General features: G+C 41.0%; 1 protein-coding gene across 5 annotated transcripts in view; it reads left to right on the forward strand.

The window, feature by feature from the left end:
- Positions 1-27543, forward strand: part of ANKRD12 (ankyrin repeat domain 12) — a 79777-nt gene that overhangs the window by 26160 nt on the left and 26074 nt on the right. The window contains exons 2-6 of one of the 5 annotated variants that reach the window (XM_066623891.1): positions 7215-7310; positions 9487-9623; positions 13216-13363; positions 18552-18620; positions 22520-22666. In XM_066623891.1, coding sequence (XP_066479988.1) covers positions 9537-9623; positions 13216-13363; positions 18552-18620; positions 22520-22666 — 451 coding nt within the window. In that variant the 5' untranslated portion in view covers positions 7215-7310; positions 9487-9536. Of the gene's footprint in view, positions 1-2627; positions 2658-7214; positions 7311-9486; positions 9624-13215; positions 13364-18551; positions 18621-22519; positions 22667-27543 lie in introns of those variants that run through there. The other 4 variants (XM_066623888.1, XM_066623887.1, XM_066623889.1 and 1 more) reach the window with 4 other exon arrangements.

A 27543-nucleotide genomic window follows, 5' to 3' on the forward strand; every position in this document is an offset into this window, starting at 1 on the left:
ACAATACTTATCAAACTGAAGGTTATAATACACTTTCAGAACTTGAAACATGTGGCCAAACAAGACTGAAATTCTGTTGGCAGATAATAGTAATTCAGTGGTCCCCAGACTTTTGAGCGCCATGACCCACCTCATCCTCTGTGGTGGGTCGTGACACAGTGCTCAGTGCTGCTCCAAAAAACTTTCTGGAGTCCCTGGAGGCTGCCTCCTGTCACACCAGCCCACGACCCACTCCAAACCAAAAGTAAACCAGAAGTTGCTTCCATGAACACGAAGTCGCTTCCACTCATGTTCCAAATGCATTCTGAGGCCAGTGGAGGAGGTTGCGAGCCAGCATAATGCAGAAGCAGCCCCCAGAGACTCCAAGTAAGGCTTTTTGGGACAGTGTTGAGCATTGGGCTGTGGCCCACTGCACATTAGGTCATGATCCACAGTTTGGGAAATGCTGGTCTAATCTGTTTTTGATAGAACTCTTTAAAGCTTAGGTTTGCAACTTGGAGATGTTCTTATAGTAAACCGTGCTTGTGGACAATGCCCAAGTGGTGTTGCGCCCTGTAGTGCCTTTTATCAGGTTTGGTTGATATAGTAGTTACACCTTTTCCTTCGTTAGAATCTCAAGGGTTAGGGAGTCCTCCAAAACAACATAAAATACTGTGCAGAGACAGCAGGAAGGAAGAACCAGCTAAAATCAGGGTGATCAACTTTGTAGGGTATGAGCAGAAGTTCATTTCGGCTCACCCGTATGCTTGGTGAAAACTTAATCAGATAACACCAAACTGTGCTTACTGGTGTTTATTTATTTATTTTTTCACATTTTTATACCACCCTTTCTCCAAAGCGCTCAGGGTGGTGTACACAGCCACTCCCCTCCCTTTGTTCTCACAACAACACTGTGAGGTAGGTGAGGCTGAGAGAAAGTGACTGGCCCAAGTTCACCCAGGAAGCTTCATGGCTGAGGGGGGATTTGAACTTGAATCTTCCAGGTCTAAGTCCACCTCCCAAACCACTACACCACCCTGGCTCTGGAGCGATTATGCTCCATTTCTGCAAAACCGGCGAGCGCCTGCAGGGCTCCCCAGCTGGTTAGAAGTGAAAGTAGAGCAATTGCACCCCACTTCCGGTTTTCCTTGCGCAGGGCTCCCCGCACCCCCAGGACGATGTTGCAGGGACTGGTGAGTGCATCCCAGTCCCTGCAGCCCCCGTGAGCGGCACGAACCTGGGGATTGCGTCGCTGCCTCCTTCCTGCCTTCCCCCTGCCCCCACCCCTTAAGGAGGCAGAGGCCAGGGCCTTCAGGCTGGGGCGTCACAACGCCCCAGTCTGAAAACTTCTGGTATAGGGTTTGATCAGTTATGAAGGGATTGGCTAGTTCTGGTTACTGGGCTATTGACTGGACAATAGTGGCCTCCACAAGTCCAGAAGTTGTCCATCTCTCACTTACATAGTGTAGTGACAAGACGTTGCAGAAGAGTTTGGTGTTGGAGCCTACTCATCATGAGGGTACCATTGGAGGACTACACTCAAACCAGAAAAAGCTATCTCAGCAGCTTAAGCAGGGTACTTCAATGTTTATATTTTATCTATCTGGGCATTTGTATTCTGCATTTTCACCTCCTCGTTGCTGCTCACAATTAAAAACACTTTGCATAATTTAACTTTAAAAGCACAGCAGGCAGAGGAGGCAATAGTGCTTTGCTGGCTCTCTTCCTTTTGGAGGCTGTTGGAATTTTTCTGGAAGAGGAAAGGGCATAGTTTAGATATATTAGTCAGATGGCAAAAGTGATTATCAGCTTTCTCTCCTATAGGCAGCTGTGGCTAGTTTCTACTCTGCAGGGTCAGTCAGCGGTGGTTTCTGTTTCCTCCTGAAGATGGCAGCAAGACCTTAGGTCCATTTGATCACAACAGTTAACACCTTTAGGTTAGGACTCCCTCATCAAACTAGTAGTTTTAGTTCTATCTTTTCCCCTGTAGAAATACAGCTCACTCCAGCTACCCCAGAGTTGCAGTGATCTCACTTGCCTCTCATTGGTTCTAGTGAAGCCATCATACAAAGTGAAAGCTCTTCCCACAAGGCTTATTTTTGTTTTCATACACAAGCACTGCAAAGATCAAGCAGGTGCCTCTGAGGGGACTGCCACCAGCCATTTCACCATTTGTCTCTTTGTCTTGTGGATGTGATCCCTTCCCACTGCCCACCTTTCTCAAAGGGGAGTGAGGTGAAGCGAGTTTATACCCCCAGTGCTTCCTTTTTGGGGTGCCCTTTCAGCTAGAATGAGTTAAACACAGTGGTTCCCAAACTGGTAGATCACAACTCACCAGCCTGGGAAGCACTGGCCTATATCCCTTTAAAGGGTGGGGAGGGGGGAAGGCAGTGATGTAATCCCCAGGATTGCACCACTGTTGGGAATAGAAGGAGGATTTCCTTCAAGCAGTGTCGGCATCCAAGGAGTGCAGGGAGCCCTATGGATGTCTCCACAGGGCTCCCCAAGCCTGAGAAAAGTTAAAAAAAAAAAAAAAGCGATCAGAACCAACTTCTGGGTTTGTGATTGAAAGCTGGAAGTGAATTTCAGTTCCTTCTTTTCTTTTTTGAGGCTTGGGGAGCATTGTGGAGGTATCCCCTGGATGCTGGTTCCTTGGATGCTGGTGCTGCTTGTATGAGGTAAGGCAACCTCCCTTCTGTTCCTGGTAGTGGTGCAGTCCTAGGGATTGCATCGCTGCCTTAGCCCTGCCCCCGCACCTACTTAGGTGGTTTTCAACTCCCTTATAGGAGTTTGGGAACCACTGAGTTAACAGCAAGTAGATGCATTTCAACTATTCCCTTTGCCCTGGGTTAGGACACATAGAAGGGAAGGTGAAAATTGTGTCAAGACAGCCGAAAGGGGGATGCTGGGTTTTTTTGTGCGACTTTCCCCAGTCAAAGGGAAGAGAATGGTAACTATGCAGCTCTGCGTGCCTTGCTTGCATGCCACGGTGCATGCTTCCTCTCACCACTGCCCCATGATATAAATAACGCCCTTTTTAAAGCTGCCAGCACATGCCTTTTGACCACTAGGTCTCTTAGCACATGCCTCAAACCGTGAAGACGAGGGGTGGACCCTCAATTTCAATCACCACAGACACCTGCCTGTAAGTCAATCTCACAGATAAGTCAAGGGCAGGGTCTGAGCCAAAATCATGGGATTTTTCTATGACCCTCAGATAAGTTGAGGAAGGGGGTTTAAACTTAGGGGGGTGCCTGACTATAGTTTTGTATTATTTTACCCGTGGCCAGATCCTGAAAAACAACCTACCAGTAATTGTTACCTAAGAACTGTACAGTCTCTAATTTATTAAAAAATAGAGTAAAAGATAATAACATACACTTTTAATTAACTTTTAAAATTCTAGTCTTCACCGCCTTTTTGTAAACACTATCAGAATAAATGCACTGTAAACAACATAGTGGTAGAACCATTAATCAAATCCTTCTTTAAGATGCCTGGTGTGTTAAGCAGAGGCTCAACATGTAACATGCAACATAGAACACAAGGAGGGAGTGTTCAACAGCAGAGAGACAAGTAACAAGGAATGAGCATGAGCGAGTGCAGCTACATACACATAGTTGCAACCCTATTTACTCAGAAGTAGACCTGTTGCTTTCCATGTGTGGTGTTACTAAGTAATGGTGCACTGAATTGTAGCCTGGAATTTTGTTTCAGATGGAAATGAGGATTCCATTCTGGTGTTTTAAAAGCCAGATCCCTAAACTGAGGGGTATGTGAAATTCTTTGAAAATGTCTTACCAGGAACTGTTCTGAAGCAGCAGCAAAAAGGAGGCATTTTACCTTCTTCTCTGAACTGGAAGGGAGATAAAGGTGCTTATGAGAGCTGTGAGGAGGCTTTGTGAGGAGTAAGTGCTGTACTTCCATAGCAGCAGCCCCCGTACAGGTTACAATTCCCATAAGTGTCTTCACTTCTATTCCTGTCTGGACAAGAAGCTAAAATGGCTGCCTTTGAATACTGTAATTACTAGCAAAAATTCTCCTTTTTCCTCCACCCCCTGTGTCCTGCCTCTCAGCCCAGTCCCACCCCCCACTTCACCAGACAGCTGCTAAGTCGACCCAGGGTTTCAGGCGTAAATTTTTTTACTTATAGGTGAGTATGTATGGTCAACTTGTTCTGGCGATGAAAAAAAATGATGATAAAAAGAATGTGAAAGCTTGGCAACCCAGAAGTTTGTTGATGATGTGATGTCGTCTATGTCCTGTTGGACAGCTACCTGTAGAGAAAAGAGAAATTTTACCGATGGTGTAACTAGATATAGAGAGCACCCACTGCTGCATGTATACTCTCAATCATTCTACATACCCAGTATTTGTGAAGGAAAGTGATGCACAGTGCCCTATTGGTAATATAAGCATAGTGGATCATAGCAATACCTTTCTCTTTCCTGTGGGGAGAGGGATGCAGGCTTCTGCGCTGCAGGAAAGAGTTGAGTGCTGGGGAGATTGGTCAGGGACAAGATGGCAAGGGAGCTGGAACAAGATTGTTCAGGTTGTTTAAATTTTTAGATTGTGAGCCCTTTTGGGACAGGGAGCCATTAGTTGTTTGATTTTTCTCTGTAAACCACTTTGTGAACCTTTTGTTGAAAAGTGGTATATAAATACTGTTAATAATAACAACAACAAAGTAGGCCATAACCTGAAAACAGGCAACCAGTATAAAAGTGAGCTGCGAAGCCAAGGACAATTAAGTTATTTGAGACTGGTGAGTAGACAGTGGCTGCTGTCTCATTCAGAAATCAAATGCAAGAGAGTAAAATGATGTTGCTCCCTTTGCTTTCTGTTTTTCCTTCAGGAAACAAATGTCTCCTTTTGTACAAGGCAACGGAGTGATACAATTGGCACTGTCTACAACATTCAGGATGCAGGAAAGAAATTACTTCTTCCTTCTTCACCACTCTGTGGAGAAAAAAAAGAGAGTGCTTATTGTGCAAGAAAGTTTTATTGTGCAATTTGAGCTTTCTTTTGTAGAAAACGTCTCTCCCTAGTTACCAGTCCATGGTCTGAGGCTACCAACTGTGGGTGCTGTCTCACTTTGAATATCCCACACCACATCGCTGGCCAGGCTCTGCTTCCACTTCTTGTGAGAAGATACTGCTGAGGCCTTTTCCTCCCGCCTGGGCCACCCATGGCCTCCATCCCCTGTCCATTTCCCCTCAGTGGCATAGCACCATGGCCAGTTACACCAAGACTGTGCAGATAAGCTCCAACTGAGCAGTGCTTTCTCCCTCAGAAATTTGCCTTGTCTATGATGTCCTGCTCTGGGTCAAGAAGGAGCCAAACTCCTGAAGGGCACAGTCCTTGTGGAGGCTTACTCAGGAGTCACTCAGAACTCAGTGGGACTGTCAGCTCACTAACATGTTTAGGATCAGTGCTGTGCAAGTTGCTCATGCATTAATCCATTGTGACTTCATGACCTTTTCATTCCAGAAACATTAGAGCACTTCTCCATGTCTTGGTGCCCACTGCCCCCTCTTTTACCTCAAGTGTCCAAGTGCTACACCGGAAACACGTGATCTCTGTCATCCTCTGGTCCTTGCCCCCTCCCCATACTCCACTTGCCCCTTAAAGAGTCAAAGAGTTTGGGCATGGTTTACGGAGCGGGGAAGGATGGGAGGATAACAGAGATCAGTGTGCTCCCAGCCTGGCCTTGGGACACTGGAGGGTGAAAGGGGAAGTATCTGCAGGCACTAGGGCAACCTGGAAGTTTGGCGGTGACATGATGATGTAGCTACCCCAGGTGGCATCAAGCCTGGCAACGCCACTGGTGTGTGTGAATATTTTTTTCTTCATAGTTTAATTATCAGAACCTGATTACTAGATTTGCTGTTGATTCCTGCACTGGGATATTGGAATATTGTGCTGCTGCTCTCAATTGTATCTGCTGTTCATGTAACTAATAATATGCACTGTAATCTGCACGGGGGAGGATACAGTGTTTTTGTGACTACCTGATGGTGTATTGTCTATTATGGATTGATTCTTCTTTGTGGTATCCGTGTATCCCGTACATGAATTCTGTGACTGTATTAAACAAACTTTGGAACATTCTAGAGTTTGACCCAGAAAAGTGGTGCTCGTATCCATACCCCTTAAATGGAATTTTTAAGCATACTGCAGTGCTTCAAGGAGGCAGTGAGTGCCTTCAGTTTTACTTTGATTGCTGTGCTCTCGGAGAATGTTCCTGAGAGAACATTTTTCACGAGTCTTTTCATGTACAAACCTAGCTTTTCTCTCTGGGAAATTATTTATTCTTTTATTCTTTTTTTTTCTTTTGTCCTTGGGTGTTGAGCATATTATTTCACATGCTGACGGCTCAGCTACCTTCATTTTAAAAGTGCCACATCTATGGGAACAAGGTCTATCTCACAGATGTTCACAATCAGTGTGTATATCTGTTAGTAGAAAAATCATTGCGTGATCTTTCATTGGTGCCTTCCATTGATGTTTAATGTGGGATTACCATCAGTGTGAAATATCATGACTCTTAAGTGTCCATTGCTCTGGTAGCATTTGCCAGTTTTGCTGCATTATCTCTTATTTTTGTTGATATTGTATTGCTTTGTTTTGCTACTGGAATTACTTAGGATCAAAACTACATGACTGATGCAATTTTGTCATAACCTTGTCATTGTGGCTCCTGAAATAGTGGAGCTACACTGTGTTAGGGTGGAGCTACACTGTGATAGGGTGGAGAGATCTGCCTAGTATATTATGTGGGGATTGATTCACAAGTGCATGTTCCTTGGCTAATGACTGCAATAAGCAGTGGTGACTTGCATGTGTGAATGAGCTGTCATAAATCAATTGTACCGAGAACTGCCACATAACCTTATTTTATCTCCAACACACTGTTTGATAAATGATCCAGTTTACACATTCAAATGCTCACCATCAAGTTTTGAGTATGTATTAATGTGGAAATGTGTTAATTGAAAAATAACATGGCAGTAACATCAATAGATTTTTTTTAATGGCAGCATAGTACATTTTAAACAATGCCTTATTTTCATTTACATAATAGGATATTTTCAAGTATGTGAGAAATAAGGTTCAGATTGAGTGAGTCTTTGTTCATTGTATTTCTGCTCCCAGAAAAATGAGTTGTTGTAGTAGCAGTTTAATTCTTTATTATCTCTTTATTATCTCATTTGTTTGTAATAATTTGTTTTTAGCTCTGCTTTGGATATTTCATAACAGCTGAAGATTAACTGCCTTCAAGTTTGGATAGTTAAAGCAGTGGGGAACTGACAACTGTGATTTCACTTTAGGTAATTGGTCTCTTTCTCTGATTCAGACTTTTGAGGCTTGTGTTTTGTTTTTGTTTCATTCTAAAGGTGAGATTTGCATCATAAAACGTAATCTATAGAAAGATGCCAGTTCCTCATTTCTCTATCACATTCTAGCATGTCCAGGAGCGGAACTAATGTGGGACAATGCAGATAGGAGCAAGCTTCCGTTTCAGTTACTTCCATTAACTTATGTGGGACAAGCTAAGCGCTTTGCAGTTAGCAAAATAGGTATGTAAAATCCATACCCACTGCTCCAAAAAACTGGATTCATCAAAGTCAGTGGATAGATGTATCTCTTCCCTAACAGTGGGTGCAATCCTAACCCAGTTTCCAGCACTGACGTAAGAGCAATGCAGCTCCAAGGTAAGGGAACAAACATTCCCTTACTCAGAGGAGGTCTCCATGAGTGCCACCCAACTGTAGAATGCAGCACACGTCCCACTGGCACAGCTATGCCAGTGCTGGATAGTTGGTTAGGATTTGGATTAGTGTCTCTACGTTCATCCCTTTACTTTCTCTCGAATAATGTCAGAAATTGTGATAGCTAGAAATTCTATAAATTTTAAAGCAATAAGAAAAATTGTGTTTTCCCAGAAAAGAGAGGAAGTTGAAGTATATGTGATATTTCCTTTCTTATCCAACCAAATCTCTACTTCTTTGAAAACAATGATTTTTTCAAAAGATTTCTTTGTTACAATTATATTCTGCATTTTACCAGTGCTCTCTGGGCAGTTTACAATTCAAAATAATCGCTCACACTCTAATAGACGCAGTACAAAAGGAAAAAAGTACAGGGTGGAAAAAGGAATAAGTAAATCTGTGTGCCTTATGTGCTTTTACATGAAGGTTACATAATGACCAGATGGAGTGGCACATGCAACAGACAGTTCTGCTAGAGGAGGAATGGTTTCTAACTAGTTTGATGGAGAGGGTCTGGCTGTGTTGCTTCTTTCTCCGATATAGTCAAGTGGAATATATAATTTATGTATAACAAAGCATATAAAATTTTATTGTGTATTTAATAAAATTTAAAAGTATGCATGTTAATAGACTTAAATTATCATTCCATTGTAATAGCAAATTTGAGTGGTTTTGTCTGAAATGGAGCCACAGAAAATTAAGGGAATGCTTTCTATATACTTTTTGGGTGGGTGGGGGCTGTTTCTAAATGTGTCATAAGCTTATAACTTTGAAAGATAACATTTTTAGAAGCTGGTTTTTAACATTATGTGCTCTGACCTATTGTACTGTGCAGGCTGTCCTGGGTAGGTTAACTGGTGTCCCTACAGTTCCTTGGTTTCTAACACATTTTCACACAATGGGTAATGACATACAGTTTGTTCTTGTTCTGATTTTCTAAGTGACTGGCTACCATTCATTCCTGTGGAAAAAAAGAAATAAAGTTATGCAGTTGGAATTACTCATTACAGTTATTCAAATTAAGTGCATTAATTCTAATTGCAGTATTTGCATTTTCACAAACTTGTAACATTTTGTCAACAGTAGGAACCACCCAAGTGCAGTATAGGCGGAATGTTTTTACATATTCCTGACCACTCCATAAACATGAAGACAAGACATTTATTTTGATCTGTGATGGGCCTAGAAAAAGATAACTGTACAGTAGCTTCTAAAGCACATATTTTGTAGTGATTTCTACACAGCATCTGTCACATAGTCCTCTCCCCTTCTCAGGTGATTGCAGAAAGTTTGTAATGCTGGGCTGACTGCATAAACAAACTTCAGAAAACTGCTTTTCCATGTTATTGAGGTTATCAATATTTGGACTGTTCTGGAACCCACACAAATCTGGCTTACTTCAGTTTTGGTGTATTGTCTATAGGTCAATAGAAACTGCTCTTCTGTATAAAATGTGTCCTGTCTGTCATAACTATAATCTTCAAAACCTGTTGCCAATAACTGATTTGTTTCTTATTAAGATTGAACTGTTCTTCTTAGTGATAAAGTCAATACTCATATTCAGTAATCAAATATATCAGAACTCATCTTGTTTGCAGAAACCCTCTAATATTTTATAGCACTAAAGAATCTAAGCAAATTCAGTAACTACTCAGAGCTTATGAGTAGTTTGATAATTTCAAATGCAATAAAGGCATATACCTATACATTTCTTTTTTCCTTTTGTTCTTGACAGATACATAATGAGTACACTGATGCAAGATAAACTTAGCGAACAACTATAAAATGCCCAGATTTGGGTCAGCAAAGGCAGTTCAGATTCAAAATTCTGACAGCGATAGCACCATGGTGGAGAAACCAACTGGAAGAAAGGTATAAAAAGAAACTTGATTTAAGAAGATTACGCTGAAGGCAGGCTAATCCATGGAAGCATAGGACATGCTTGAGTCAGAAGGGATTTCATGGTGTGTGAAGCAGAGATGGAAATATTGTGTAACTAAGAGTACTGAAAGAAGAACACACTATTACCTTGATGGTAATGATCAGTGTAACTTAGTGTAATGTTTCTATTTTATATGCTTGTGGTGGGTATATTCTTTATGTAGCATTTATTTGTATCTTGTATTTGTATCATAGCTGATCGCTTTACTTTCTTTGATGGTGTCCTAATGTTGACAGGAGTCACATATGAACAGTGTTGAATGATAACTGTGGCCTGAAACAGTGGAGTAATAGTTCGTGTTTTTATAAAATGTGAAATAGGCTCTGATTTTGCTTATTGAACAATGTCACATTATAAAGGTGCGTAAGATGGAAGTGACTATGAAAAAGAATAGATGTGTGATCTTTGAGAAGAGAAAAAGAAAGAGCTAGTTCAATTTCTTCAAAAGTAGAAACGGTCAAAATAAAAAATATTTTAACACATTTTAACAAATTGCATTTGTTGACAATAGCAGTTATGAGGACATAGCTACCCATAATAACATGGAGATTCAGTCTCTTTTCGTGTACTCGCTGTTTGCCTGTGCAGGTTTAATCTCTGTGTAGTTGCACAGAGAAGCTATGAAAACTTGGGGAAGGTGTTGGGAAGGGATTATAGCTCAGTGGTATAAGCACATGCTTTGCATTCAAAAGGACCCTGGTTCTATCTCCAGGTAGGGCAAGTAAAGACTTCAGTCTGAAACCCTGGAAAGGTATTCAGTGTAAACCAGTCATTCCCAATCTGTGGTCCATGGAGACCCTGAGAAACAGGTGATTTGTGAGACCCTGAGAAATGGTCCATGAGGACTCAGAAAACAAAGACAGTTGCCTTTTATCACTTCCAGTGTCTCTCCAAGTGAGCGCTCCCCTATGGATTGCTGAAGTGTCAGCTGCAGCTGTGGTGGTTTGTTCTCCACCCTCTCTGGTTTTCTGTGGGGAAAGTGTTCCCTTTGCAAGGCATTCCTCCAGGGGCCACTAGAGAGGGTGGAGAATAGACCACCCTTAGCTGTCACTGGCACTTCCAGTGTCTTGCTGTATGCTCCTCCACAGACTAATAAATTTAATTGTATTTTTTGTGTGTAGGGTAGCTTGGGGGGGGGGTTGCATGTGGTCCATGACTATTCCAGTATTTTCCTCAGTGGTCCGCGGACTCCTTAAGGTTGGGAAACACTGGTGTAAACAGTAGTAAGTTGGATATATTAATGTTCTGACTTGGTTTAAAATTCCTTTATTTAAAATCCAAAGTGGGTTTAAATGTAGAACCGTTTTTACAGTTTTTCATTTGAACATTCTGAAGGATTTTGCTTCATGTATTAATGTTGGCAATGTTGTAGCAATAATTTTCTTGTGGTCTCCCTTATTTTGCATATGGGAATTGTGGTCCTTCATCTACCGCACTGAATATGGAGGAAATAGTAGATAGAAATCAATCTATTACTTCCTCCTTGCTCAGTTGGGTGAACATTTGAATACATGAGGAATGGTTGACTTCATCAAGCTGGACCCCAACTCACTGTGAGCTGAACCCTCCCATTTTACCTATTCAAGAGAGGTCACAAATCCAATCTGCACATTACATAAAGTGAGATGATACTCTAAGGTCGTAGAATTCTGGTCTGTTCCCCTTCAGACAGCAGGGTGTAGAGTGTAGCTTTCCAAAACGACTCTACACCTGCTGTAGATCAACCTGCTCTACACCTGCATTCATTTACTACAAATACTGTAGTGAGCTTTTTGCAAGTAAATGAACACATTGGTTGATCAGGTCAGAATTCAGAACTTCAGCATAATATGTATTCTGCATAATATGTAGATTGTGATTCAATCCCCTGCATTGCAGAAGAATGCTCTGATTGGCAGTTTTCCTCCTGAAATGATGGGATGCCATGTGTTGCTTTTGGATCTGACAGGCGCAATACCTGAAGTGTAAGGAACCCAGAATTTTGCAGGACAGGCCATCAAACAGGCACCAACACCTTGTGTTCCTGTTTAGCACATCTTCAGGTGCCACTTACAATTCAGTGTTCTTGCAAAGAATAAGAAGACAGACTACAACAACATAGAGGCCTCTGGGTATCTTATCCCATTTTATGCTGGGACCTTGCTGAATTGAAAGTAGCACCTCAGACACTATTAAAGCACCATGTGAGATGCCAGCTCAAGCCAACATCTTCTAAACTGGATAGAGTGGGGGTGAAATTTGGGGGTAACAAATAACAAAGTAGGGGGCCAGAAGCAGCTGATGCACTGCCTTTTAACTAACCCTCCAATAGATAATTGAGTGAATGCGAGTATGAGAGGAGAATTACAAATAAATATTTGTATGTTTTCAGATTCAGTATATATTTAATTAATTAACAGTATTAATTAATTAATTAACAGTAATAATTAATTAATTAACAGTATATATAGACATTAATGTTGTCTTCTCGTATGAGTATATTGGAATTTAACATTGCAAAGAAAGGAAACTTTAACTGTGCACTCTATTACATAATTTCCCACAGTAAGGATCTTGAGAAAGAGGAGAGAGTACATGAGTGCAAATGCATCTATTGCTCTAAGGTTCCTACCTTTCATTCTGATATTCTAGAAGTATACATTTATTGTTGTTGAAACATGAATCGCTAACTTCTACCAAATTTTATTCTGGGTTCCTTGAAATAATTACTTATGAACTGACTGCACTAGTCTTCTTGTGCTTAAGTCTTCAACTTCATTGTTCAGACTCAGTTTTGCACAATATCAGTTTTACTCTTATTTTCTTTGCTATCTGTGGATTGAGAATGAGAAAACACCAAGTTTCTTAGCACTTCATGGTTGTTTCTGTATTTAACAATCTTAATTGATGTAATCTGAGAACAAATTAGATGAAACTTTGTCATTAACATAAGTTTTTCATAGATGGTGTTTATTTCCCCCCCAAATTAACTATATGTAGTTTTATATCAATACTGTACAATACTGTACTTAAAACTTAGTACAGGTTGAATCTCATTATTCAGGTGGGTTCCGTTCCCATAAATCATGTGAATGACAAAAAAACCGCGCTATAGCAAATCAGTTTAAAAAACAAAGGCCCTTTGCTCAGGGAACTTAAAAACAGCCTTGCTGACCTTTGTGATGTTAAGATAGAGTCATTAAGACCACAATTCAACAATCAGTCTCTCTCCAGACCATTAGAAAGGATTATCTTTCTTTCAGGGGGAAGGGAGGGGGTCACTTGGAGAGAAAATGATTGATGGTCAACTGGCTGCCCTCTAACTATTGTAAAGGACTGTTTTCCTTTAATTTAAAGGGCCCTTCTCATCATGTCGAGATAAAAATCTCTACAACAGTAAGAAAAGCATTTTAAAGGGGTGATTTTTCCTCTTCTCCAGGGATCAGCACATTCCTTCTCATTTGCAGTGGCCATTCTGTTGAGTCAAATCCAATCCGTGTATAACAAGGTTGGACCTGTATATCTTTTTTTTTTTAATGTCAGTGCAAGGACAAGATTGCCTCCTACAGCAAATCTGCAAAAGTGGATAGGAGTGATGTTGGAAAGGAGATGAAAGAAAAATCTTCCATGAAACGTAAACTTCAATTTAATGTTAGTCCGTCCAGAAATGAAGATCGAAATTCAGACACAGGTAGAGCCCTTTTAGTTTTTTCTCCTTCTTCTCATCCTGTTAGTGACATATTTGTTATGGTGATCTGTTACAAGAGATGCAAAGGAATATTGAAGTGCTTGTTTGTTTCCCATTTGTCAGTCATTAGTTCAGCAAGCTTGGTTTCAAATCACTGGAGATCTTCATGCCACACAGTCCTCCTTACAGCACAGTCTTATGCATGTTGACTCAGAAGGGAGTCTCACTGTGCTCAGTGATCTTTATTCCCTAATAAGCGTATTTAGGATTGCAGCCTTAGCCATACTTTCATGTGAATATCATTTAAAATACCAAATACTTTGCAGTAGTGCTATGTTTGAGAATGTATGTTTCTGCCCTTAAGCACTTATATTGATTTGGTTGTAAACTAACCTATTCATGATGTACGTTGCACAGTGTGAGGGAAGAGAACTACGTGACCATTGAAGACCATTGATGACCATTAAAGACATTGAACAATTATTTCAACATAAATTATTTCAACATTCAAATTCAAGCATGTTAAAGTAGCGTTAATTTTAGTAAAGAGATGTAAGCACATCTTAAGTTTGAAATCAATGCAATTTAAGAACTTTTAACTTGGGCTGAATTGCATTTAGGGCCATCTTCAAATCCTACAACAATGAACGAATATAATGTCAGTTATAAAAGTGGCACAGGCTAATACTATGCTACCTGTTTTGTATAATTTTATTTAAATGTCTGATGACAGTGTAGTTGTCTGGTTGTGCCCTAAGGAGTGCATATGGAAATACCATTTTCTGCCATTATGCATTTAGTTGCAGAATCACATGCAGAAGAGATTGCATAACAATGAGATACTGACAATTTTATGTGTGACATTTTGTGTAACTTGTTTTGTTGTGCGATGTGTTAACAAGTGTAATGCCAAATCAGGATTCCATTCAAAATCCCCTCTCTCCATTCCATGTGCACAAACCCGTTATGCATACAGAAGGGTAACTTTGGATGTAGCGTGTCGTATTTTTTGAACTTTAATTTTTTCTTCTCTGTAACCTAATAAGGATTTCCTTTTAATTCTGAAAATGCATCATTGCAAGGACTAGATCTTAGACTAAAGTACCGTAATATTGTGAATTTCTGTTTCAAAATGAGCAATGCTAGCTTAGTGTCTGGTGAAAAATATCAATAGCACAGGCCAACACACACTTTGCTTCCTTAAACGTTACACCAATTCCTGGGTATATTTGGGGTGCCAGTTCCAAAAATGGCATCCATTTTGCCCTACCATGTCTAGTTTTGGAGACACAGCATAGCCTCTTTAGTGAATGGTTCAAGCAGCTTCCTCATGAGGAAGCCTACACCATATCTCCAAAACCAGATGTGATAGGGCAAAATGGATGCCATTTTTTGAATAGGCACCTCAAATTCATATCGAACCACCATAAAGTTTGGGAAAAACTTTTCTGACCCTCAATTTTGTAGGCCTGTGTAATTTACTTAAGTGCTAGTTGTGTAGATGGAATATATTCAGTAAATACTTTTGCAGGGCACTTGACTATTTAGCCCATTAATTGAGATGGTATCACACAGTATCATGGATTACACAAAGCACTTTTCTGTAGTTTCAAGGAGACTCTAAATACATTTGTATGTAAAGACAGCATTTGTATGGCCAGGGCTGGCCTTGCCAGGAAACAATCTGAAATGATTGTGTGGAGCATTACCCTCAGGCAGCAGACAAACCCCTAGCCCATTTGTCTACCACTCACTCCACTCTGCTGTTCCACTGGGGGGTCTGAGAAGTCAGGATTGCAGCAGCTACAGCCCCTTTTCCTTCCAGTGCTGGAAAACAAAAGTGGGGAGAAAGCTGCTACTGATCACCTCTCTGGTGGTTAGGAAGTTCCAAGTAGGATGGGAGAGGTGATCTGGAGTCTACCCCCAAACCTCCGTTCCCTCTGTTTACAAAGTATGCAGTATGGCATTTTCTTGTTCTGCACCACTACTGCTTGCAGTGAGCAGGAGCAGGATTCCCAGTACTAAATACACTGCTACTGCTCATTTCAAACATAAGCAACATGGAGCAGGGATGCTGTAGATCTTGCTCCTCATAAGTAAAGGGAAAGGGGGGACACGAGGTGCCCCATTTGTTGTATGGGTGTGTGTATGTGTGTGCGCGCACACATATAACCATGTGCATAGAGGCAGCATTTTGGGAGATTCAGGCAGCACAGGGGTATCTTCCACCCCAGTACAGCAGCTTTTCCCATTCTTAAGCTGCAACTTGAGCTGCAAGAGAGGAGATTCAGTTGGATACTGGGAATAAATTCTAAACAGTAAGAGTCGTTTAACAGAGGAACCCATTACTGAGGCAGGTGATGGGTTCTTCTCTGGAGGTCATCACGCAGAAGCTTGAAGATGCTCTAGAAATGATTTTCCTTCTTTTAGAAAAGGAATGGACTAGGTGGCCTTGAAGGACACCTTCCAATTCTGTGGTTCTCCCCAGTCAGTGCTTTAATTCTATACTAACAAAGTAGAAAGGGGGGGGGGAAATCAGATTCTTGGGGAAAGATACCTAGCTCCTTTGACTGCATTAAGTGTAGTTTGAAGCCCTAGGTATGTTGCTTTTCCAGTATGAATGCAACTATAGAAGAAAATTTAGAATAATAATATGGGATTTTAGAATTGGGTTATATTTTCAAAGCTCTATCAGTTGATATGTCAAACTGCCATCTTTCATATTTAATATGTTAATTGTGATCTGCATTCCATTATAATTGCATGGACAAGCAACAGTTGCAGAGGCAAGAGAGAAGCTGTATTCACATGGTGCAGTATTGCCATGCAGAGCTCTGTATTGGCCCTCAGTCACAGTTGGAAAACAGTGTGCAACTTCTTCATAAACATAACTTGTGAGGGAGACATCAAAGAAGCCAAATGGGTAATGTAGACGTAGGAGAGCTCTCTGCAGTACTTATGGTTTCTGGAGAAGTGTAGGAGCTTCAGGTGGATGTCCCTTTTTAATAGGGTTAAGTTAGGCTAGTGATGCTCTTTCAGATATAAACTTTGATATGAGGTGGACAGGTAGTAGTGGTCCTATCTAGTTGTCTTGGTTCTAGTATAGTGGGAAAATGCCAGGTACACAAAGTTGTACCTTTTAAATAAAGATTTCCAGGTAAATTGAGACACCAGCTTAAATTTGCAACAAAATCTCCAAAGCAGTATGCGTGAACAATATGTTGTATCCTAAATAGCAGTGGTGTAGAACCAGCTGCATGGCTTTGAGATTATTCCCCCACCCCTCGAAAACCTCCCATGGTGAATCCCACACTGTTCCTGAAGGCTGCCTTACACTCAGGAGTTGCTCTTTGGGAGGGCTCTGGGAGGGCAGAAGAATTGGAAAAGATTAGTAAAACGCTGTGTACCTATGCTGCTTAGGATACAACTCTTTCCCTGTTACTAACCATTACGTATTTCACTAATCACTTGATATTAATTCATAAAAGAGAAGGCTCTATTAATTGGTATTTACATCTAATTAAGCTAATTGCACTGCAGTTTTTTTTCAACTTCCAAAAGAAATAGTTACATTAGTTTGGCATGATTTGTTCTTTATTAATCAGGATTTTTAAGTGCTCTTTGCAAACCCTTAGGAGCTCTGTGTTTGTAGTGGAATGCTAAAAACTTTTCATCATAGCCAATGCTAATGTTATAAGGAAACTTAAATTTTTAGAAGTGTTTAAAAAGTAAATTCTATATAAAGCAATATGAGTCTTGTTAGGGCCCAATCCTATCTTTGCAGTATGCAGGCAATCTCCTGTTGAATCACTGATTTAGCTACAGACCTGCCTAACTTGGGTAAGGTCATTGCATTACGTACTTGCAGATCATGTCTTTTTCCAGATTTTTCTGGAGGAAAAATCCATTACGGGGTACAAGCCATGATGTGTAAGCGCAACCTCCTGATTTTAGAAATGGGTTATGTCAGAATGCCAGATGCAAGGGAGGGCACCAGGACGAGGTTATCTGGTGTGCTCCCTGGGGCATTTGGTGGGCCGCTGTGAGATTCAGGAAGCTGGACTAGATGGGCCTATGGCCTGATCCAGTGGGGCTGTTCTTATGTTCTTATGTCCTGAGATTCTCATGACTGAACAGGATGAACCCAGGTCTGTCCATTTGATACCTCTATTTCTTTCAGTAGATTGGCTCTTAGTATAAAGACAGTGTGCTAGGATGAAGTTTTGAATTGCATACCAGGTTAAATAAAACAGTGAGACAGGTTGATGTTGTAGATTAGCAAACCTGAACCATAAGAGATTGGGATTTCAGTTTAAACTGTATTTTTAAAAGAAAATATATAACATTAAATTTATTTTGTTTCTTTTGAAACATGTTGTAAGGAATCCTAAAATATACTCATCATTTAGGACTCTGTATAGCAGGATATTACAATCTGAAATGCTTGTGTTGCAGTTTATTTTATTTCATTTTGTTTATCCGTCATTGTCCTTGTACTGCCTTGTGCATTCAAGTTTTTAAAGTAGACGTAGTGCTAAATATGCACAAATACAGTTGTGCATCCCTGTGCACGCTTGCAATTTTGATGCAGTGTGCCTATAAAGAGGTAGTAGGAAGTCTCAATGGGATTATGAAGTAGTTCTAGTTGTCCATTTTGGAAAATGGTCTCCTTCCTTCACCACCACCCAAATTAGCAGAATGTCTGTGACAGAGATGTGCACATCAGCTGGAAACATGTTAACAGAAAAAAACTCCTGAAAGAAAGTAAAAGGGGTGGGATGATGACTAGAATGAGAAACATCACTAAAGGTTTGTCCAGGCACAAGCAAAAGAAGGCTAATATCTATTAACCAGGACTTTAGCTTTCATGCAAAACAACTCTGAAGTGAAGCACTAAACAGGAGATATTGTATAGTGAAATGTGTTTGTAATTCTGTATGAAACAGCTGATCTGAATTATATTATTAATCACATTCATTGCTCAACTACTAATAAGGATTCTTATTCTATAAAGCACTGTAAAGATACCATGAAGCATGCAGATGCCATGAAATAATAAAAAAAAATCTCTGAAGTTGTGTGTCAATATTCAACATTCAAAGTGCTGTGTCAATATTCTATCATGTATGCCACACTTCGTTCCACTTGCTCTTCTCCACCCCTTTTCTTCCATGTCTTCTTCATTCTGTAGATTCAGATCCAGGACATACAAATGAAAACTGGGGGGAGAGATTAATACCTACTTTCAGGACATATTCAGGTAAATGGATTATCAGGTGTACTTACTATGGCTGCATTTTTTTGATAGCAACATTGTAGTAGTTTTCATTTGCTGCTGTTTTTCTGTGACCTGCCAATAACATTCATGTTGTAAAATATAATGCTGTTAATCAGAAGACCCAGAGTGCCGTTTAAGCTGACCATATGCAAGAATGTGTTTCCTTGCCAATGAAATGCATTCACACCTATGACGGAAGGTGGCTGATGAGGATCATAATAATCACCATGCTATGGTTAGCATGTGATAACCAGAAACTTCTTTTGGATAAAGATGTTTTCAAATTGAGTACAACTATAAAACAAATAGAAGAAATAATTTACAGCAAGTATAATAAAATCTATTTACTGCATTTATGAACTCTGCAATGTCTAAGTGCCTAAGATCATTTTCAGAGTGTTTTCAACTCCCCAAGTGGCATGCTAGATATATTTCACATAAAACCTAGGTGATGTATGCTGAGAAGCTATTTGAGTGAATGTACAGATGGATCTTGGTATCCGCAGGGAATAAATTCCCAGATACCGAAACCCGTGAATAAACAAATCCATAGGTCCAGTCCATAGGATCTCTGGACATGACTGGAGATGTTCTCTGGTTGCCATCTGGAGGTGTTTTGAGGCCCACAGAGGCCCCTACAGGCCTCAGAAAGGCCTCCAGAGGTGCCAGAAAGGCACTTCTTCCAAAAACTGGCAGTGCCTTTCTAGCACTTCTAGAGGCCTTTCGGAGGCCCATAGGGGCCTCTCTGGGTCTCAGAACACCTCCAGATGGCAAATGGAGACTATCTCCAGTCGCATTTGGAAGCTCAGGTCCAGCCTCCACTGTGGATTTGGAATCTATGGTTAGTTAAAACCGTAGTTAGTTTCAAATCTGAGTTAGTCCAAATTTGGGTTAGTCCCAGTTCTGAGGATATTGAGGTGGGACCTATATAAGCAGAATATTTTTCTTAGATATCAAGTAGTTTGAGCTTACAAACAACAAATCATGCCAAACAAGCTTTTTCTGGGACTATTAAAACAGTGCATGAATGGCATTCTGTACTTTAAGCATGAATAATTCACTCTTACTCTGTAGTTGATTTCAAATTATTACATTTTTTAAATCTACGAGTAGAAACTTACAACTGTGATTCAGTTTGCTCTCCTTCTTGAGAAGGATCAACTAATGTAAATAATAGAACAGAAGTCAGTTTGGCTCATTTTTTTTAAAATGCAGGTTGAAGGGAGGCATATAGGGAAATCCTAATCATAGCAAAATGTTTTCAATAGTAGGTATCTAGAGGGCAGTGACTGAGACGTGATTAGTTCACAATTTAATTATTTTCTTTTTTTTAGGAAAACAAGTTTAAAAACAGTCAGCAATTTTAATGAGTTTGTAACATAAGATCTTTGCAAAATAAAGCAATTGTCTGAATAATTGGCAGTATCTCATAGTAAACATAGTACATATTCCCTGTTGCATTACAGAGGCGAAGGTGTACACAAAATATTTTATTTGCTTTTGACTTGTTCAGTGTTTGAGGGTTGAAAGGAAAAGTCTAACCCAATTAGTCACTAAGGCACAGAGCCAAATGCATGGACAAATGGGAATTAAAACAAATTTTTAAAAGGTAGGAAATGATGTGGCAGTAATAGTTGCTTACAGCAGATGCAAGAGAAAGCTGGGAAACCATTGATGGGGGTACACTGAACCCCTATGGTCTTAAGTGTGGTTCCCAGTGTCCACTAATTCTTCTGACCATAGTCTCTGCCTTTTTACGTTTGTGTCAGTGGAGCAATATTTGTTCCGTTACTTTTTCCCTAATCCTATCCCCCACCAGCCTATGCAATGCAGCAGTGCCAGCGGAATGTACACTGTATCGTATGGTTGGGGGGGGGGAGTGATCAGACAGCCTGGGAAAGGGAAATAAAAATATTTTTTACTTACCTCCCTATAACATGCCTGGTCGCCAGTGTATCTCCTAGACTAAGCTGCCTTAAGACTAAGAAGCCATTAGGGCGTGTCAGGATGGGAAAGGGGAGATAGAATCCTTGCGTGTGTGACTATCACTGTTTCACCCCTTTCCACCTTAAATCACCGCCCTTAAATCAACTCTCAGGGTATCAGCTGTCCTGCTCCCTGCCCTGATCCTTCCTGAACCACCTACCCCCCACTGTAACCTTACCTGCTCTGGTGGAGCACTTGGGTGAACTATTGGCACACACAGGGGGTCTGTGGCAGTCCATGCCAGCAGTCTTGCAATGCATGACAGTGGTGCACACTTTGCAGTACTGCACTGGGACTTAAACAGTGAATCATGAGATCTACCACTTCAAGCCTTGAGATAGGATTGGGTTGTGTACAGAAAATGGAAAAAAAAAATCTGATCTCAAAAGTCTCAAGTTGAACGGAACACTAGCAGTTGTCATATGTATATTGTGGTTGCATTTGTGCCTATAACCAGATTGAAAACTGATTCTTTTCAGTGCCAGGAATTCAGAGAAGTAAGAGTTGTAGTTGGAACCCAAAGCTCTCAAAGACCTAGACATAGCATTTTTCAGCAATATATATCTCTCTTTTGTGTCTAAGGCTACAATCCTATGCACTCTTTCCTGAGATTTGACCCCATTGAACACAATGGGACTTACTTCTGAGTAGACCTGCATAGGATTGGGCTGTAAATGTCATTGAAATCTTTATCCCAGAAAACTTGAAGCATGGGAGTTCATTAATATAAACACATGCACACTAATTTTGTTGGCAGATCTTACTTCAAATATGAAATTTAGTCAGAGTTCCATTTGTTTAATCAAAAAATCCATATTCTGTAAGAGGACGGAGTTTCCAGCGTCTGCTGATATAGGGCTTTTTCACATGGCTGCCCTATGAAAATATATGCTTGTTGTGAGTAAAGTACTTGAAGATTAATTTTACACCGAGTTACATGAGTTTTACAATGTTAATATCATTTTGAAAATATTCTATGTGATTAGTCCCAAGCTTTTAAGTGGCTTAGACCACACTTGGATGTTTAGATCACACCAGATACCTTTAAAACACAGTATAAGGGTGAGGGAACAGGAGAGAGAGAGCAGGGAAAGGCAGAGGAGTACTGAACACTTCTTCTCTCTGTACTTCCTCTCACACTATGCTTTTCCCCAGCTGTGTTCCCCACCTTTTCCTAATAGTAGGTTTTATTTGTTGTCTTGGGGCTCTACCAGAAGGAAAATGTCTCTTTTAGAATTGGTTGGGGAAATGTGTTGGGAAGAAATTCAGCAGCCCCTTTCCAACTGTCTTTCTTAGGGGTTCGGTGGTGACCTGATTCTGATACACAGATCATGTTGCTATCTCATCTAATTTAGCCCTCTAGAATTCCAGCTTAGGCCCAAATTCTAACCAACTTTCCAGCACTGGCATAGCTGTGGCCAATGGGATGTGTGCTGCATCTTGCAGTTGGGTGACACTCACAGACTCCTCCTCAAAGTAAGGGAATGTTCCCTTACCTCAGAGCTGCATTGCCCTTATGTTGGTGCTGGAAAGTGGGTTAGAATTGTGTCCTTAGCCTCATAACAATACTGTGAAGCTGGTTAGGCTGAGATATAGTGGCTTGTCCAAGGCATACAGTGAACTTTGTTGCTGACCAGGGGTTTGAATCCTGGCCGTCTTACATCCAGGCCCATTGCATCAACTCTTGCCACTACATCACACTGACTCAAGTAAGTTAAGCTTAATATTTCTGAAGAATAATTTGATGTTCTTTTACCTGATTAAAAAAATATACTAATTTCAGGAGTATGCTAAAGCGAGTATTTTTTCATTTATACATCTTATCAGGAGCTTAATCTGGAAGATATTGTAATTGGTAGCATTTTGCTGTTCTTACAAATGCATTGATATTCCAGAGAAAGAAGTCCCAGAGAAGAAGAAAATGAAAAAGGAAACTGGAAATAAGAAAGCGGCTCCTGTTAGCATTCTGTTTGGTTATCCACTATCAGAACGAAAACAGATGGCTCTTCTTATGCAGATGACTGCTAGAGACAACAGTCCAGGTAACATCAAACACCTTTCTTCTGCTTATCTGAGATGTTAAATCCTTGGAGGACTGATCCTATAAATTTAAGGAGCTACCTGACTTCCCCTACAGCTGACCTCCATTGACTTCTCCCTCCTTTGAAAATCTTTAGTTCTGTGCTGCTTTTCATGTTAAAAGTGTTTTGTGATCATTGTCTACAATGTCAGTTGCCACTAGAGATGTTATGAACATTTGATCAGAGATAGTTGTGTTAAAAGCTTGTGCACATGGTAGAGGTGTTCAAGGATCTACTCACAACCTACTTTAAGCAAGTGAGCAACAATTTGCTTATCTTAGTCTTGTGAGCTACTACCTTTGCCTACCCCAAACCCAAATACTTGTGAGGCTGGATAAGGCAGAGATCATAGGTCCTCCCAGAGCTCTAGTGGAGTGTCTTTTCTCACCTGGGACTACCAGCCCCAGAATCCTGAGCAGAAAACTAATATTGTTCTTACCTTTTCCACTCAAGAGGAGGCTATCTGAGGACCGAAAAGTGGATTGTAGCCCACAAAAGCTTATGCTACAATAAACATAAGAACAAAGGAAGAGTGCTGCTGGATCAGGCTAAAGGCCCATCTAGTCCAACGTCCTGTATCTCACAGTGGCCCACCAGATGCTTCAGGGAGCACATGATGCTTGAGTCTTGGTGCCACTTCATTGCATCTGGCATTCAGCAGTATTCTACTTCTAAAATCAGGATGTGTATACCCAGCCATCATAGCTTATAACCTGTGATGGACTCTTCATCCACAAATCTGTTCAAAGCATTTAGGCCAAATGCCATCATCGCATCCTGTGGCAAGGAGTTCCACAGATTAATTAGTTCCACTGGGTAACTAAATATTTTCTTGTGTCTGTTCTAATTCTCCCACCACTCAATTTTAGCAGATATCCTCTGGTTCTGTTTAAGTGCTGCATAATTGTGTTTTTAAGTGCTGCAAGACTCTTTATGTTTGCTACTACAGGCTAACTCATTTATGTCCCACAGATATGAATCATATGCTCTTGTACAAATACAGTAAAAGGTGCAGTATCTAGCACATGATGATCTGAAAAGCTCTATTAATGGGCTCAGTAAGTTTTCTAGCCCCAACTTCTGGTTTGCAGCAGATGCTGCTGATGACTATGGGAGGGGAACTATCAGTGAAACTGACAGCACTAAAAATGTCCCAATTGGAAACTGAAAGCTACAATGACAACAACATTCTAATATCTGGAAAATTACGATATCCAATAACCGTTTAGTTCCAGAGATGTCTGATATCACAGCTTTTATTGTATTTAGAACAACTGACACAAGCATTGTTTCTTGATTCACTTCTCTAATCAACATTACTGTAATTAATTAATCTAAGGGCTAAAATTATTTTCATCAAAAATCAAGCAAAATGGTCAACATAAAGATGAATTGGACATTGTGTATTTATATGGGGACAGGTCTTATATGTAGCAATGACCAGGGGAATAACAGCTAGCCACCCAGTGTTAGGGATGGATTGTATCCTAGAGGTTTCCTTCTTCTGGAGGAAGACATTCAGAGGTAGGAAATTGTAGGTTACAACCTTACAATATTTGTCCATAGGAGTAAGTAGCAGCAATTCACTTAGATGAGAGAATATAAAGAAAGTTACTTGTATGTGACTTCCAGGGTGATAGTCATAAGAACATAACATAAGAACAGCCCCACTGGATCAGGCCATAGGCCCATCTAGTTCAGCTTCCTGTATCTCACAGCGGCCCACCAAATGCCCCAGGGAGCACACCAGATAACAAGAGACCTCATTCTGGTGCCCTCCCTTGCATCTGGCATTCTGACATAACCCATTTCTAAAATCAGGAGGTTGCGCATACACATCATGGCTTGTACCCCATAATGGATTTTTCCTCCAGAAACTTGTCCAATCCCCTTTTAAAGGTGTCCAGGCTAGACGCCATCACCACATCCTGTGGCAAGGAGTTTCACAGACCAACCACACTGAGTAAAGTAATATTTTCTTTTGTCTGTTCTAACTCACCCAACACTCAATTTTAGTGGATGTCCCCTGGTTCTGGTATTATGTGAGAGTGTAAAGAGCTTCTCCCTATCCACTCTGTCCATCCCCTGCATAATTTTGTATGTCTCAATCATGTCCCCCCTCAGGCGTCTCTTTTCTAGGCTGAAGAGGCCCAGACGCCGTAGCCTTTCCTCATAAGGAAGGTGCCCCAGCCCAGTAATCATCTTAGTTGCTCTCTTTTGCACCTTTTCCATTTCCACTATGTCTTTTTTGAGATGCGGCAACCAGAACTGGACACAATACTCCAGGTGTGGCCTTACCATAGATTTGTACAACGGCATTATAATACTAGCCGTTTTGTTCTCAATACCCTTCCTAATGATCCCAAGCATAGAATTGGCCTTCTTCACTGCTGCCGCACATTGGGTCGGCACTTTCATCGACCTGTCCACCACCACCCCCAGATCTCTCTCCCGATCTGTCACAGACAGCTCAGAACCCATCAGCCTATATCTAAAGTTTTGATTTTTTGCCCCAATGTGCATGACTTTACACTTACTGACATTGAAGCGCATCTGCCATTTTGCTGCCCATTCTGCCAGTCTGGAGAGATCCTTCTGGAGCTCCTCACAATCACTTCTGGTCTTCACCACTCGGAAAAGTTTGGTGTCATCTGCAAACTTTGCAACCTCACTGCTCACCCCTGTCTCCAGGTCATTTGTGAAGTGGTTGAAAAGCACCGGTCCCAGGACAGATCCTTGGGGCACACCGCTTTTCACTTCTCTCCATTGTGAAAATTGCCCATTGACACCCACTCTCTGCTTCCTGGCCTCCAACCAGTTCTCAGTCCATGAGAGAACCTGTCCTCTAATTCCCTGACTGTGGAGTTTTTTCAGTAGCCTTTGGTGGGGGACCGTGTCAAACGCCTTCTGAAAGTCCAGATATATAATATCCACGGGTTCTCCCGCATCCACATGCCTGTTGACCTTTTCAAAGAATTCTATAAGGTTTGTGAGGCAAGACTTACCCTTACAGAAGCCATGCTGATTCTCCCTCAGCAAGGCCTGTTTGTCTACGTGTTTTGAGATCCTATCTTTGATGAGGCATTCCACCATCTTACCCGGTATAGATGTTAGGCTGACCGGCCTATAGTTTCCCGGGTCCCCCCTCTTTCCCTTTTTAAAGATAGGCGTGACATTTGCCATCCTCCAATCTTCTGGCACCGTGGCCGTTTTGAGGGACAAGTTGCATATCTTAGTCAAGAGATCTGCAACTTCATTCTTCAATTCCTTAATAACTCTTGGGTGGATGCCATCAGGGCCCGGTGACTTATTGATCTTTAATTTATCAATGAGGTCTGAAACATCTTCTCTTTTAACCTCTATGTGACTTAACTCCTCGGTCAGGAGGGGCCATTCGGGCAGCGGTATCTGCCTGAGGTCTTCTGCCGTGAAGACAGATGCAAAGAACTCATTTAATTTCTCTGCCATCTTTAAGTCTCCTTTTATCTCCCCTTTCCCTCCCTCACCATCCAGAGGGCCAACCGCTTCTCTGGCGGCTTTCCTGCTTCTAACATATTTGAAGAAGCTTTTATTATTCCCCTTAATGTTGCCATGTTAATTTGTTAAGTCATGTTAATTTGTTGCAGCAAAAGCAATAGTCTTGTTGCACCTTAAATACTAACCAACTGATTTCAGTTAGTCTTTTAAAACTTATCTCATGTGGCAGTCAGCACAAAAGATCTCTTTTCATTTCCTAAAATTAATAATTATTAATAGGATGAAAGATCATATCATGATGAAATTCTAATAATTTAGATGGATTATTAAGAGGTAATCAGAATCTTCCTCTAAGAAATTAATAATATGGCAGTGGCGTAGCTAGCGAGGGGCGGAGGGGGTGGTCCGCCCCAGGTACCAGCCTTGGGGGCATGACAACACAAATGACCCAACATCACGGAGATTAGAAATAACCCCGTCGTGCTATATACCATTGGATGCAGAATTTCCAGCTGAATGCAATGGAAAAAACTGGAGTGAAATATCTCCTTTCTATCAAAAGTTATGGCCCAAAAACCAGAAATGAAAAAAAGGCACAGAGCCCTATGGTAAGTGAAACCGAGCCATATTGCGTGTTTACTTCCGAGTAGGTGAACTTGTCTTAGTCCATAGGAAAGGGCAGGCTGAGAGGAATCCAATGACACTAGAATGGTTCCTATCCAATGAAAGCAGTCCCCAAAAAACACACAAGAAGAAAGTCTTTTCCTCCAAGCAGATGAATGTACTGAGCCCTACGGAAAGCAAAAGTAAGCCACATGGCTGTGTTTACTCACAAGTAAGCAAATGTGCCTTGGCTGCTGATCAAGTCAGGCAAAGGGGAATGCAAGACAAGCTGCATGGTCCCAGTCTGATGAAAGTGGAGCTAAACAAATGCTCCAGAAGGCAGCACCACCAGCCAAAGAATAAAACAGAGGCTTGAGCTGGTGAGGTCAATTTTTATTTGTTTTTAGACTTGTAAAGCCAGGTGGGTCTTGATAGTGATATGCTTAAAATATAAGAATTTACATTGAACTGGGCACTGGGGAGGGCTGAAAATCTTATTGATTTTTTTGTGTGGGGGAGGTGTTGTTTCAGGCAGGCTACAGAGAAAATGCACTTGGTGAAACACGGCTGGCTTCCCCTTATTTAATTATTTGTTTTTCTTTAATTATTTATAATTATTTTATTTTGCTTGATGTCACTTCCAGCCATGACATCACTTCCGGTGGGTCCCAGACAGATTGTCATTCTGAAAAGTGGGTCCCAGTGTTAAAAGTTTGAGAACCACTGCCTTAAAACAGGCCAATGAGATCGGGGGGGGG

Source organism: Tiliqua scincoides, chromosome 4, assembly GCF_035046505.1.
Source record: "Tiliqua scincoides isolate rTilSci1 chromosome 4, rTilSci1.hap2, whole genome shotgun sequence".
Lineage (NCBI taxonomy): Eukaryota > Metazoa > Chordata > Lepidosauria > Squamata > Scincidae > Tiliqua > Tiliqua scincoides.